Source organism: Crinia signifera, chromosome 4, assembly GCF_055691185.1.
Source record: "Crinia signifera chromosome 4, ASM5569118v1, whole genome shotgun sequence".
Classification (NCBI taxonomy): domain Eukaryota; kingdom Metazoa; phylum Chordata; class Amphibia; order Anura; family Myobatrachidae; genus Crinia; species Crinia signifera.
In genome coordinates this window covers 138,234,399-138,249,792 of record NC_139220.1, presented here as the reverse complement: position 1 = coordinate 138,249,792, position 15,394 = coordinate 138,234,399, and the positions used below count along the sequence as shown (strand labels likewise).

Below are 15,394 nucleotides of genomic sequence, written 5' to 3'. Positions count from 1 at the left end.
AGGTAATTGAATATCTGTAGTATAGTTAGCCAGTAAAAACGTCCCCTTTATCTGCCAGCTGAGCTGACCAGTCACTGTTTTCAGCTGAGTCAGCATCCTGGGCAGTGGTGTGGAAAGGCAGGGTGGCTGAAAAGATGTTGAGTGGTTGAGTGGTGCTCAGAGTTTCCTCATCAGTTGCTGCAGTGTTCTGGGGTCCTGCATCTGCATTTAGTCAAGGGTCCTCCATTAGTGGCGGCAGTGGCTGCGGTCTGGGGTCCCATTGCAGCAGGGTGAGGCAGCTTCAGATTTTATTTTTTATATATATTTCAAATTGCTTTGCGGTGGCCAATAACGGCAATTGGCCCTGGAAAAGGGGACCTCTTTATTTGGTGGGGGATCCCAATCTCCTTTAGAATTACCAGCCTCTGCTGACTAGTTACGGTGGATTAATGCTTTGACCATGGGGTCCCCTTAAAGTGTCACTCGTGGCTGTGGCATTATCTCCCTGCTAGTGGAGCCTGGTACTGGTTCTTAAAATATGAGGGACCCCCTACTAATTTTTTGTTTGTTTGTTAGCGTCCATCTGCTTGTCAGTTTGTCAGTGTCCGGCTGTCACCATCTGTCTGGGTGTCCATGTCTAGCTTTGGCGCATGCAGAAGTTTTATTTAAAAAAAAAATATTTATATTTAAAACCTCCAGGAGTAGGGAGCACTTGTCCGCCTACTTCTGTGAAATCATAAGATAACATTTATATTCTCTCAAATTATGTATACTATGTTTTAGCAAAAGTCCTCAGTAATGTGAATCCCCACTGCTACCTGTTCATTTGATCCAAGACAGTAGCTTTGGGGTGCCAGTACTGTAGAATTTTTATTACTGAGTTTTGATAAATCTGACTCATTTTGCTTATGTTTTTTTGCATACTTCTATATAGAGCAACACACATCAAATTTATATACAGGCTTTTATATTGTGTAGATATTTGTGAGGCACAGAGGTTTGCTTTTTACATAACCGCAGTTTATTGTACTGTGTCTCCACAACTGTGTAACTACCACTTGGGTTTACCATTGATATGGGATGCAAATGACTTCTCTTAGTAAACTACGTAATAAACTAGTATGATCGATTTACTTAATATTATTGAGTAACTTTTTGATAGACATTTAGTTAGTGAAAAGAAAACTATTTTCTAAGATATTTTGTAATGGAACTTTTTGAATAGTTGATGATGATGTTTTTTTTTTTTACTGGTTTCTCTGGTAAAGTTTATTGCTCAAGATTAGTAAACAGGCTAGAAATGTATTATACATAAATTCTTTGTTCATTGCACTTGCTTAACGTGCTTTTTTTCTGCTACCCTTTTAGGTTCAAAAGAAAAATTACAGGGAGGAGAAGAAGAGGGCCACTAAAGAATTGCTCAGCACAATCACAGACCCATCAGTTATTGTCATGTCAGACTGGCTGAAGGTAAGACAAACTTTATTGAATACTTTGGGTTGTATTCAATTGATTTTTTTTCTGTGTCCGATCTCCCATCGCATTTTTATTTTGCGCAATTCACACATTAATATCGGGTTTGCCGTGCATAGCTGCTAAACCCGTCCAAACGAATTGTTGTATAACGAAAATTCCCGTTTAAGCCCTCAAATGGGTTTTTTGTTTTTGTGCACATTTCATCTCAACATCCCAGGGAGTGTGAGCTGAAATGCCGACACTGCCTGAATGGAGCAAAATTTGAATAGCTGCCGGCGCAAAAAAAATAAACATTTGAATAAAGCACTTAGAATGATTTCAGAAATAATCCTCCATGAAGGCCCTTACACTGGTTAGATAAGTTAGATAGAGACAGGTAGCTGATGCATGCCCATGGATGGTGTCTAATGCAGCTATTTCTTTACCAGTTCAATTATTTTGCCTTTAGCATTTGTGGGTCCGTTTATATTTTTGTAGTTGAAGTTCTATCCTTCTCTTCAATTCTGGTGGTGAACCTTTTAATGGGGTTGGGTAAGGACACAAGAGTGCTACCAACATACTACTGTGACTGACTAGGATGAGAGGCAATTCAGAAATGCTTTGAAGAATTCCCCATCCCTAGAAAAGTACTGAGATGTGCACATGTAGTAGATGGACTCGGCATGGCAACCACTTAGGCAAAAATAACTCAGGCTTCAGTATATGAACTTTGCAGGCTGACCTCTATCTATACCTTCTCCAGCCATTACCATTTGAATACAGTGACTCAGATTGAGAGGTTCTTCGCACAAACATTGAATGCTTTAGTATCCACCATATGTTGTTAAATGGCTTTGTATTTTCTTTGTAGCCCCCAGAGAGACAGGCAAATAAGAGACATTGCAATATACTGTATACTTGCTGGGTTAAAGGGTTACCTACTTTTCTCTATTTAACTTATATGGCACACAATCCATTATAAGGCCTGCCATAGAGTATTTCATTAACTATATTTTGCTATCATCTTGTTTAAACTACACCCAAATTGTTAAACAGAAATTTGCTACTTTCAAAGTAATGGGATTATCAGCAGTGCCTACTTGTTTAATGTGACGCTGTCAATCTTCATTGAGTTGACATTACATTTTTGGCTTGTAATAATAAATTGAGGCTGTTCTGGTAATTGTGGAAAAATAATTAGCACCAATTCATCTCAGACTGTGGTTCATGCATGGTTGGATCATGTATTCATCTAAACTACAGTTCTCCAGCAAGCACTGTTCTAAAAACCTGCCTGTATCAACCACATGGTAACCCAGAGAGAATAAGCTGTTGATTCCATCGGCCATACCTGGATCCTTGTCTGAGATTTAGGTACAGAAGCATGCTACGGAAAAGCTCAACTGATCTGAGATTATACTAGATTATTTTTTTATTGCTATCTAAGTTTATTCATTTTTATTTTAAGTTGTATCGTATGTACTGTATATTTTCATAATATATGTTTTTATATAGATTCGGGGAACATTAAAAAGTTGGACAAAACTTTGGTGTGTGTTAAAACCAGGGGTGCTTTTAATATACAAAACCCCCAAAAATGGTCAATGGGTAGGCACAGTGCTCCTAAATGCCTGCGAGATCATAGAGAGGCCGTCTAAGAAGGATGGATTCTGCTTCAAACTCTTCCACCCATTGGAGCAATCAATCTGGGCTGTTAAGGTAAGCAGTGCTTACGGCAGTATTGCATTTGCTAGACACTAGGGAGAGATGTATCAAAGCAGGTAATCCGCTGACTCTGCTAGATGAAGAAACATTTAAAACCATTTAGTTGCTTTGGGCACGTTATTGTACTGTATCTCTCTTTAATGGGTACATTTATTAAAGCTTTTAACCCTTTTAGTGCCAACATCTCTGGGAGAGATGCGTTAAGTATCCTCTAAAAATGCCAGCTTCGTGCACATTTGTTATATAAATTCAAATAAATGTTGTGTAAAAAAAATAATATATTTCCTATATAAGGTAAATGTTACAGGTCATTATAATGAATAAAAATGTTTGCTTGCATGTTTTCACACCTATTTTGACAAATTCACATAGCACTCAAAGGGTTAAAACAGACAAGTGGGGGGCTGTTGCCTATATCAGCCCCTCAAATTCTGGCTATTCTATCAGGGAAAATTATAGAATCTGATTGGCTGCAAAGGGTACTTCCAAGCGCTTCCTGCTTCACCTCTTTACCAAGGATAAGCAGTAGCACAGAGAAGTCATGTTACATACATCCCTGCATTCATACATGGGGAGAAACGGAATCATTGCACATATTGTGCTCTGATACCACTTCTCCCCCATATAAGCAGGTAATACACCTACCCCCTTATTTGCTTTACAAGCTTTAGTAAACCTACCCATCGCTTAATACATCTCACCCTAGATCTATCTTGAAGTCATAACATTTAAATAATGTAAACCTTTACATATGAGTTTGGTTACATTTTGATTCTTAAATACACATAATTGTTTCTGATTTTTCTAGGGTCCTAAAGGTGAAGGAGTTGGGTCTATTACTCAGCCACTTCCAAGCAGTTACTTAATAATTAGAGCTGCATCAGAATCAGATGGTAAGTAGCTGGGTTTGATATAAGGAAAGTATTAACCCTATGGATTGTTCTGTGATTGTGTTATATTTCAACGCTGCCAATTGCTTACAATTACTCTCAAACTGATTTTAGGACTTTTCAGTAACATATAAGTCCTAATTTCACAATAGGGCTATGTGAAATAATACATAAAGATCTGATTTCTTATTTATTTGGTGTGGGGGGGGGAGGAGGAGTATTAGTGCTATTCAGTATACCTTGGGACAAACCTAAGATTCCCCCCCCCCCATCAACGCATGTTGATTTTCTTTGCAAGCAATTATGTTAGTAAGGTTTTAAACTAAAACATCTTCCACTAAAGTCTGTTCTTTTTATGAATTGGTGCATCCTTCTAGCAATATGTTCTTTTTTTTCTTTGTTGAACTATTTACATTTTCTAATGTATTAATAATCTGCCTGAAGAAGCCGTAAATCAACATTGTTCTTTAAACATGTATTGTGTAGTTTCAGATATGTACTACTCAATATTGTGTTCAGTTCTCTTGTTTTAATCAAACGTACAGAACTACCTGCGTCTAACCTTTATTCATTTGCTCTTAGTATGGCAATCAAAGTATGATCCAGTATATTTCTATATACAGCAACATGCTGTAATTAATGCCATTGAAGGTGATTGTAGTTATCCATTCTAAGCCTAAATATACTGTAACAGAATAGTTACTAGAAGTGGAAACTAGAGCAAGGGCACATTCCGGAGGGACTACAACCTTGTCGGCCTTATAGCAACATTTTGAAAATGCCACCAATGCATCTCCAGATACGTATCCCTCCTCAGTGCTGCATTTCTGGATTTGCTTACTACAATCTATTATTTTTTGCAATTCCTCAAAACTCTATCACACACACACACACACACATATATATGTATACTCCGTGTGTCGGCACTCACATGGAAATGAATAGACGTTGCTCACCAGGTGCCCTCCGACGAGAGGGGATGAGGCCTCAGTGATATGTATGTAGGATAAGCGGCACTCGGAGACTAGGTAGCGGTGAAGAAGTGGGGATGTTTAATCCGTGTGCAAATAGGACAACGTTTCGGGGAACGGGGGGCCCCGTCGTCAGGTCAGAGATAGCACAAAGTCATGCACTAAATTAACTGATATTAATAAATAGTGGAGATTTAGTTAATGAATTGATCAATGCATTTAAGCCTGCAGCCCCCTACACTATTGCTCAAAATGGCTACAATATGCATAGCTATCACATTAATGTTTGATTCCAGGCATGCTATCTGGTCTAAAGCTCACAGCAGCCTATGCTTTTAAAGGTGAGCAGTTACCAACACATATATAATGTGCGTTTGGTCCGGCACTCTCAATAAATATAAGCTGCTGATTCAGGTGCCCTCACTATGATGAAAAAGATAGCAGTGCAGTGCTCAGAAATAAAGATACTCCACAATTCAGAGAAATGCAACAATGGCACTTATGTGTAATAAATAACGTGAATTGCTGCGGTGCCGTCTTTGGAGATGGAATCCCAAATAGCAGGAGAATGAAGGAGGTGCTCATCAGACTCTTGAGGCAGGGGTCCTCAAACTGTTTAGCTCTGGGACCCCATCAGACAATAAATATAATTACAGGACCCCAGCAATTTACCACAGAATGGTCGCCACACATGTGAGGTCGGCAGACAGCACATACATGGCAGTATTGTGGAGGCACAACATGATGGGAAGAGTCTAAAATTACAGACAATTCAACAGACTCCTTGACTCACTGACTGATATTAGAAAAGTCATCAGCCTGATAGTCAGCAACATGGAGTCGCGACCCCCATGCTGAGAAGGCCCGGGACCCTCTTTGGGGTCAGGACCAACAGTTTGAGAACCGCTGTCTTAAGGGAATGAACTCATCTTTATTCCGACATGTTTTTCGGGAGATGCAATATGTATATATGTGGCAGATGGTCATATAAATGTGAATATGTATGTTGACTAACCGCTTGATTAGTAATTCAGTGTGGGCGTAATGCCTCTTATATGTGCACTATAAATTATAAAGATACGCATATCTTATAGGACACACAGTAATTAATTAAGCTCACGTTTATTAAGCTCCTGTTATCTCTTATTTCCTTAAAGATATCCAATAAGTAAACCTTACCCACAGAACCTGGATACATGTTATGTTTCCTCATAAACCATGTTTAATATCTGATGTTGGATTTAAATGAGTTTCTAACACATGTATACCAGAATAGTAGGTCATTAATAATCCAAAGGTTACTGCAGATAAGGTCACCTGCACATACAATATAGGGCTACAAGGATGTTCTAGCCATCATTTTAAGTCTGATCACTTATAAAATCAGTTTTTCTTAGACCATGTACAGGTGAAACTCAAAAAACGATGAAACTAATATAATATATAGACTCATTACATGCAAAGTAAAATATTTTAAGCTTTTAACTTTTAGTTTTTTGATGATTACGGCTAGTTTAAAAAAAAACCCAAAATCTCAGAAATTAGAATATTGTGAAAAGGTTTAATATTGTTAGTTCATTGTGTCACAAGCTAATTAATCCAAAACACCTGCAAAGAGTGGCTGAGCTTTAAATGGTCCCTCAGTCTGGTTCAGTAGAATTCACAATCATGGGGAAGACTGCTGACCTGACAGTTGTGCAGAAAACGACATTGACATCCTCCAAATGGAGGGAAAGCCTCAAACAAGGAGTGGAAGGAAAAGGTGCACAAGCAGCAGGGATGACCGCAGCCTGGAGAGAATTTTCAGGAAAATTAAGTTAAAAAGTATGGGGGAGCATCACAAGGAGTGGACTGAGGCTGTAGTTACTGCATCAAGAGTCACCACACGCGGACATGTTCTGGACATGGGCTTCAAATGTTGTATTCCTCTTGTCAAGCCACCCCTAAACAATGTCAGAAGCATCTAACCTGGGCTAAAGGAAAAAAAGAACTGAACTGCTCCACAGTGGTCCAATGTCCTCTCTTCTGATGAGTGTAAAATTTGTATCTCGTTTGGAAACAAAGGTCCCAGAGTCTGGAGGAAGAATGGAGAGGCATACAATCCTAGATGCTTGAAAACCATTGTGATGTTTCCACAGTATGTGATTTGAGGAGCCATGTCATCTGTTGTTGTTGGTCTACTGTGCTTTATTATGTCCAGAGTCATTGCAGCCATCTACCAGGACATATTAGAGCACTTCATGCTTCCTTCAGCAAACAAGCTATATGGAGATGCCGACTAAATTTTACAACAGTATTTGGCACCTGCCCACACTGCCAAAAGTACCAATTACTGGGTCAATTGGATTCCTGTGCTGGATTGGCCAGCAAGCTTGCCGGATGTGAACCCATAGAGAATCTGAGGCATTGCCAAGAGAAAGATTATAGAGACATGAGACCGAACAATGCAGAAGAGCTGAAGGCCACTAGTGAAGCATCCTGGTCTTCCATAACACCTGAGCAGTGCCACAGGCTGATAGCATCCATGCCATGCTGTATTGCGGCAGTAATTCATGCAAAAGGGGCCCGAACTGAGTATATATACATTATTATTCTTTTCAGAGGGCCGACATTTGTTCATTCATTTTTTTTTGTAACTGATTTCATGTAATACTCTAATTTTCTGAGATTTGGGGTTTTCATAAACTGTAAGCCATAATCATAAAAATTATAACATATAAAGGCTTCAAATATCTCACTTGTAATGAGTCTATAAAATTTATATTATATATTTTAAGCTGAGTTACTGAAATAAATGAACTTTTGCACGATATTCTAACTTTTTACGTTTAATCTGTATATGCAGACATAATAGTTACAACAGTATTATTCTTTTATTCTACATATTATGGCCACATATAATGTGTATACACAAATGTAATTAAATCTGAGTATTTTACCTTACCCAACTCATAATTAAGTGAAGTAAATTAATCCTATAGGGGGTTTTCAATGTTGGCCAATTATTCCGATAGTTGGAAAAATCAGCCAGCACTTATTCTGATGTGTTTAAAAGTGTGACCTGCATTATCGTAATGGCCGCCAAATTGTCAAATTTGCGGTAGTTTCCAATCAAAAAGTTGCAGATGCACAGCTCAATGTCTTTTCCAACTTTCGGAAACGTTCACAAAAGCCCAGAGGATCGGAACGAACATTTAATAGGTCAAATGTACATTGAACCTATTCTTGTAAAAGCAGGCATTGAATACCCCCTATAAACATGTACCCTTAGATGCCAATTTTCAAACATATACAAGCGGGCTGCAAACTGGAACACATCCCCATCACTAATTGATATCACAGAATGGCAAATAGTAGAATCATATTTCTCAGACCTGGAGGCAGCATTAGTGGAAACGTAACTTCCTGGAAATATCTATTTTCTATAGTACTGCTTATAAAAGTCTAAATATGTATATACACTGGTGCCTGGGTTTAAATCTTTAGTGGGAGCAGAGCATTGAGGACATATTTCTCAGGAAGCCCCACTAAGTTTACAGAGTTGGATTAGTGTATAATAGACTCTATAGACCAGGGGTGGCCAAACCGGTCCTCGAGATCTACCAACAGTCCACGTTTTCCCGGTTACCTAGCTGGTGCACAGCTGTAGTCATTACTAACTGTCACATTTTAAAACATACTGCATTCATTCCTACTATAGATCCACAGGTTGCCTGGAGAACATGCACCGTTGGCAGATCTTGAGGACAGGTTTGACCACCCCTGCTATAGACTATAATGGGGAACCTTTTTTTTTCCTAAGGGCCATTTGTAATGGGGAAAAAAATCCTTGGGGGGCCATATCTAAATTAGCCACTTAAAAATTACCCTGCTTCCCCTATCCCACACTTCGACTGCCTGCTTCACCCATCCCACACTCTGGCTGCCACTGAATAAGATGCCTCTCACGAGAACTAGCTCCTGCCTGTGTTACCGCCTCATGAGCTCACGCAAGATCTCCCCCTTCCTTGAATCCAGTCAAACTGGCTATGGGGGCCGTTTTCGGCCCGCGGACCGGAGGTTCCCCACCCTGCGTATAGATAATATAAAAATATCTACTGAAATCTGGCATACACCGTGGCACCAAAAGGTGAACAGAATAAAATACCAATCTTTTTCAGTTAGAGAACCTTAATCTACAACCCAAGGCTGCACAGATCTCTGTCTCCAGAAGACAACAAGAGAGAAGAGTAGGCCAGTGACCAGGATTAGTGATCAGGCTATTTATACACTAAGGCACTCTGTGCTGTGGCACCCTTGGGTGCTTGGGGCATTTTCTGAGGTGCCCTGGATTGGTAATCCATGACCAATTCAAATTATTTATGACCAATGTAATAAAACAAATTGTAGATAAACAGAAGTGAATCATATCCATTGCCATATAACTGACACAAAGGATGATCTATAAACACAATTTACTTAATTTTATATTTTTTTATATTTTATCAATGAGAAGCTTTTGTCTAAGAGTGCTGTGAAAAAACTTCTGGTAGTTTAGGGTGCCGGGATTTCAAGTTTTGAAACCACTGTACTAATAAATGAACTGAGGACTTGAAAAGAATAAGATTAGCACTCATCCACTGTGCACACTTTACTATGCATGTGGAGTCCAAGAGTATGAAAAAGGTCAAAACAATGAAAAAAAAAAACTACAACCCCCCAAAAAATGTATGTCGATATGTTGCTTGTGATCATGTTGTCTACATGCATGTTGATCATATAGTAGTAACTGTCGAACTAGACATGGTCTATCAGCCACCTGGATACCTTTTGGGAGTGATATATGTTTTCACTGCACATTTGTCAGTGTTGCAAGGTTTTTTCCTCATAATGCCGTCTAGGTTTTATGAATCTTGAAGGTTTTGTCTTTCTATTACATGCACCATTGTAGCATAACATACATGATATGATGATTTCATTAATTGAATACTCACAATTGTCACATGAAAGGTTTTAGAAAATGAAGCAAGGTCAGACTCAGCAGGGTATTTTTCTCAAAAGTAAACTAGATTTTAAGACAACCAAGTGCTAGATGATGCAATATTTTCATGGTACCTTAGTATTTCGAGTATTACTGTGGAATGCCACATCTTCTGTATGCGTGAAGGCTGGCTTTAAGATCATAATACACTTCGTTGTGGAGGTACTGTATTGTAAACAAATTAAATGCTTAAACTTTCAAAACATCACTTGATAAGGCAGTCCTATACTGTACTAATGTCCTAATATGCTGGTGTCCCGTTTGTGCAGGATTTGATACAATTGACATAATAAAAACCTTATGTTGTCTGTAAATAAAAGAAAATATAAACTCCAGTGTATTGGAAGTTTATAAGATGTGGAACCACTTTTGTTGACTTTTTTTTTGTGTAATTCTTGTTACTGTACTTTAGTCGCTTAACCTTCTTCTAGGAAATGTATTTCTGGAAAGCTCCTTCTCAATAAATTATTGTACAGGAAATGCTGCTTTTGCTCACTGCTGATGCATTGTTATTTGTAACTTCTTGGAATTGCTCCTGTGTTGCATGCATGAAAATAAGGCTTACCGTATTTTGGCTAGGGTGCACATCATCTGACTAATATCAGATGCATTAAGTTTTATAATTCTATTTGGGGGCCCACTTTCTTCAAGTTATTCTTTGTGCAACAGATCTGTCTTTCAAAAAGTTTGTATTCATCCAACTCCATTTACAGTAGCCTGCACAACTTCTTAGAGTTTTGCCTACGATGATTTTCTGTGGATTATCGTGTTTCTGCGTCATAGCATTTGACCTAATTTTGTTATCTGCTTATAAATAGCCTATTACTTTACAGGTACATTCAATGGCAGGTATGCTTTCTGGATTTGTCAGAGGCTTCGGTTTTGCATTTCTATGCTCTTACCGCACACTTACTGCTTCTACCTAATAGGGAAATGTTTTATAAACTGTTTTACAGGGTCTAGCTCTCCCTTAATAATTGTTATATGTTTGGTATCGCTAACTCCTCTGCATGTCCGAAATATACAAAGTTAGATGTATCCCTTTACCATTGTTTATAAGACTGTATTGTCATTAAGAAATTCTGGATTGAGGTAAAATGATTTGCGTTATCGGACCGGTTAATTATCTCTCACTGACATCAGAATGGGCAGTGTTTGGATATATCCTGGGAACTACTAGTTTCCAAGGGTTGTAAGAAATTATTATTGATTTTTAGCTATGTTTAAAGATACATTTATTTTAGATTTTTAAAATGGATTGGATAGATCTTCCCTCCACAAAGAAAAATAATTTTTTTTTAATATGTGAAAGCTTTTTTCATACTCTAAATCAGGCATGTCCAACGTTGGCCCTCCAGATGTTGTGAAACTACACATCCCAGCATGCTTTGCCACAGTTTAGAGAATGCTTAAACTATTGCAAAGCATGCTGGGATGTGTAGTTTCAAAACATCTGGGGGGCCAACGTTGGACATGCCTGCTCTAAATACAGATATTAAAAAACAAGTTCAACATTGCGTTAAATTAATAGTGGTATGAAACAAGATTGGAATGATGGTATCCCCTATTATTTACTCATGAGTATGTTGATGTTTCACACACTTTTCCCCTTCTCATGCCATCCCCACATTTCTGTTCCGTTTCTTATTGAAGTCGAATTTCTAGAGATTTTTTTTCTTATTCTGGTTGGAAAATGTGAAACCCCAGCTTTAATTCCATGAGTTGGTCATTCACTTCTACTTTCCTAATGACATTCTTGGAATGCATAGCCAGAAAGACTCCATGTCCTGATATTTTTCTTTTTGGGGGACTTGGAGATTTGTGTTGCAATCTTTGTCAAAATACTGTTTTCTCCAAATTGTACCTGATTCTTTATGTATGGCATTAATATGACCATTTTTTGTCTTATCTGACTTAAAAAAATAAAGTTTTGGGAAAAAAATGGCCTCCTGAGCTGTGCATTTTGCTTCCGAAGATTTGCAGTTAATTATTTTTTTTCAGTTTTGTGGTGACCGTACACAACTACTTTTGTACTAATTTATTGTTTTTGCCGTTCATTACATACATTCACATTTAGTTTTTATTATTAGTTCAGTCTGAGACTTAGGGGGGAATTCATTCCCCTGCCACTGTGTCCGACAGGGGAATAGTGGCGTGTGCCTATTAAATGCTGTCTTTCCCAACAGCAATAAACAGGCCTTGAATTGTTAAGCTCACGGACGGATCTTGATGATCCATGGCCGTCTCTCGGGCCACACACATTCAGCACTCGTCAGGCAGGACATTGAATCTTGCCTGACTCGATGCAGTCGACTGGTCAGAGAACGGAACCTGATTATACATATGTGACTAACATACCACTTGCTCTGTTTGGTGTAGTCAAGTCATGTTAGAGTAAGTTGTGTGTTGTATATTTTTCTAGTTCCTACTACAGTAATATTTCCAGAATTTATTTTTATTTTTTAAACTTTAGACCATACTAAAAGCAAACTAGATTCATACTTATTAAGATGTAAGACTGTTGAGCCAATGGCACTTTGTATGGACACTTTCTGATATATGTACTGTATTGTGTACTGCTAGGACAGTTACATTTTATATGACCCCCAAATCTCAGTGACGTTAAGTCTTATCAAAGGATCAAAACAGGCTTGTCCTTGAAAATTTCAATATCGCCGTCATATTAAATCAGTGTGTATTCTTACGGTGTGTACACACAATACAATTTGCCATTCGATTTTGACTATATGTCCAGATCAAATCGGTATCGCATCGACATCGAATGAAGATCGAACATGTTTTTAACTTATCAATCCCGATTCGATGCAAGCGCCCATTCAGCTCAAATCGAATAGCCAAATAGACAGTGCAGCAAAGACTATATAGTACAGATCTGTACTATATAGTCAAAATTGAATGCATGCGTTTTGGCTTGCCATGAGATTCGATCCTGATCAAATCAGGATTGAATAGCAAGGCTATTGCAGCGTGTGTACACACCATTATTCTGAAAACTCCAATATTTTGATTTATTGTTAATGTTTATTTACTTCACATGGTTATACTGTATTTTGCCAAAAAAATCATGACTCATTTGTCTGTATTGAGAATGTGATTTAATGTGTTTTTTCCAGCAGTCTATATGCAGGGTGAGGCACAGCAATGACCAGTCTTGTGGGTGTTTAGGGTGTAATGTATGATTGTAGTTCCTTAATGTATCCTTATGATCTTTCTCTTCCTTTACACCAGGAAGGTGTTGGATGGATGCTCTAGAGCTGGCCCTGAAATGCTCCAGTCTATTGAAACGCACTATGATCAGAGAAGGTAAAGAGCATGACTTTAGTGCCAGTGCTGAGAACAGCTTCTATGGTCTTCTGAGAGCTAACAACCTCCACAGCAATGAGAACTTCCAGTAAGTCAGTCCGTCTTTACCCTTCCAAGTCAATATATGCTACTCCATATCTGATCTATTCATTCACTATCTGATAATTGGGGTACAGTTCTATTAATCATTTCTAAGTCTCAGGAAGAACATGAATTTGCATAAGCTATATTGTTTATGCTGTTTTACTATATGGCAAGTTCATAGGGGATATTGAATTAGCCCAATAAATTTTCTTCTGAAAAATCAGGCTGATTTTTGACAAATGGTTATGATCGGGCTAGCCAAAAAAAAGCCCTTTTTATTATGCAAGACAAATGTCCCGTCTTTTGGGCAATAACAGGTATCCGGATCTCATGTGTTATTGCAGCTCGGAGTTCTGCTTAATGGGGAGTATGTGCTCCTGAGGCACTCAAAGCATAGTCCCCGATAAATGCTGGCGTTGGGGAGAATTGGACTTCACCCCCAACTAATACATTAGCTGCGGTAAATTACTGCAACAAATTGAGTACCCTCCTCAATCATTCAATTGAAATAGTTTGAGAAGTATAATGTATTTGTTGATTGAAAGCCAAGTTATATGAGCAGGGTTTATTTAAACAGCAAAAGTTTTGCAACTCCAGATGGCGCCAGTGAGTCAGAAATGATCTTATAATACCAAATGTTAAATGATAATATAGAGGGGAAAGTGGAAAAAATACTTCCTTTATGCACGGCGATCAAATTTCATATGCGGAGTATCTCTGTCAGGTGGTAAACTCCAGTATATGTAAAAGAAAGGCTCAAGATGGTGAAGCCAGTTTTAATACACATATACATACATAAACATAAAATACAAATAAATAATGAATCCAGCAAAAAGCAACAAAATCCAGCAATCAAGAAGCCCAGTACAATTACCGAATATAGTATCAGAACTGGGTGTTAATCAGTTCATGAGCTTGGTATAATAGTCACCAGTCTGGTCCCGGGTAGCAGTCCTGGGTGTAGAATACCGGAGGTAAGTCCCTGGTGTCTCCTAGGGCTGGATCAAAAAAGGCTGCCACTTCACTCTGCCAACGCGTTTCGACCTTATAATGAAAAGGTCTTTCTCAAGGCTTGTTTATTTACACTCCTTTTTTCCAAATGTATTTTCATTAAGTGTTTTTTATGGCTAGCTGATCTGCGGTTTACTCCACTGTGTGCCCAGGTTAAATGACAGTGAAATTGAAAGGCAGCACTTTAAGGATCAAGATACCTATTCAGATAAGTCTGATAAGGAGAATGATCATGAAGAATCTGACAATGATGTCCTGGGTAAAAGTGAGGACAGTGACAGCGACACATCCGAGAGACAGGATGACTCATTTATTGACCCTGAACCCATTGACATGATTAAGGAAACCACATATCTGGAAGAGGTTAATGAAGAGCTAGGAGAGGTGAGCACAGAATGTTTCCAGATGATCAATTATTCATCCATGCTACACTAGCCTCTGTTGTGCTTCTAAATATACTGCTGTTTAAATACGGACAGAAAATATATATAGCTGCAAGTGAAATTATATTGGGAAGCAATGATAAGAGATAGTTAAGGCCAGCATTTGTCGTGTCAGAATGACCGCACTTGCAGCACATACCTACACATTACGGCAATGAGTCACACAGCTGATCCTGCTGTTTAATGCAAAAGGGTTCTCTTTTCAGTTTGGTCCCATGAGGCCAGATCTTGCCTCTTCTGCGCTATCAGTTTCATTATGTCTTTGCAGTGGGTGTTGTGGCTATGGGGCCTGGAGGTGACTAACATTGTAAAGTTTAATCAGTCCTGACTTTTCAGTCAACGTTAATAATTATTTGAAAACAGAGTTTGTTTGAGTTGTATTATGCATGTTACCTTTTTTTATGTATTTGAAAAATGTGGTTACTGCAGCAAAACAAGAGGCATGATTGTTGGTGATTTATTAGTAACAGATAATTGGTTTGCCATGCTGTA

The 15,394-nt window shown here is 38.4% G+C and overlaps 1 protein-coding gene across 5 annotated transcripts in view; it reads left to right on the top strand.

The window, feature by feature from the left end:
• Positions 1-15,394, top strand: part of OSBPL8 (oxysterol binding protein like 8) — a 217,685-nt gene that overhangs the window by 170,558 nt on the left and 31,733 nt on the right. For all 5 annotated transcript variants that reach the window (XM_083182589.1, XM_083182585.1, XM_083182588.1 and 2 more), the window contains 5 exons: positions 1,348-1,449; positions 2,950-3,153; positions 3,968-4,052; positions 13,290-13,452; positions 14,612-14,843. In XM_083182589.1, coding sequence (XP_083038715.1) covers positions 1,348-1,449; positions 2,950-3,153; positions 3,968-4,052; positions 13,290-13,452; positions 14,612-14,843 — 786 coding nt within the window. The remainder of the gene's footprint in view (positions 1-1,347; positions 1,450-2,949; positions 3,154-3,967; positions 4,053-13,289; positions 13,453-14,611; positions 14,844-15,394) is intronic.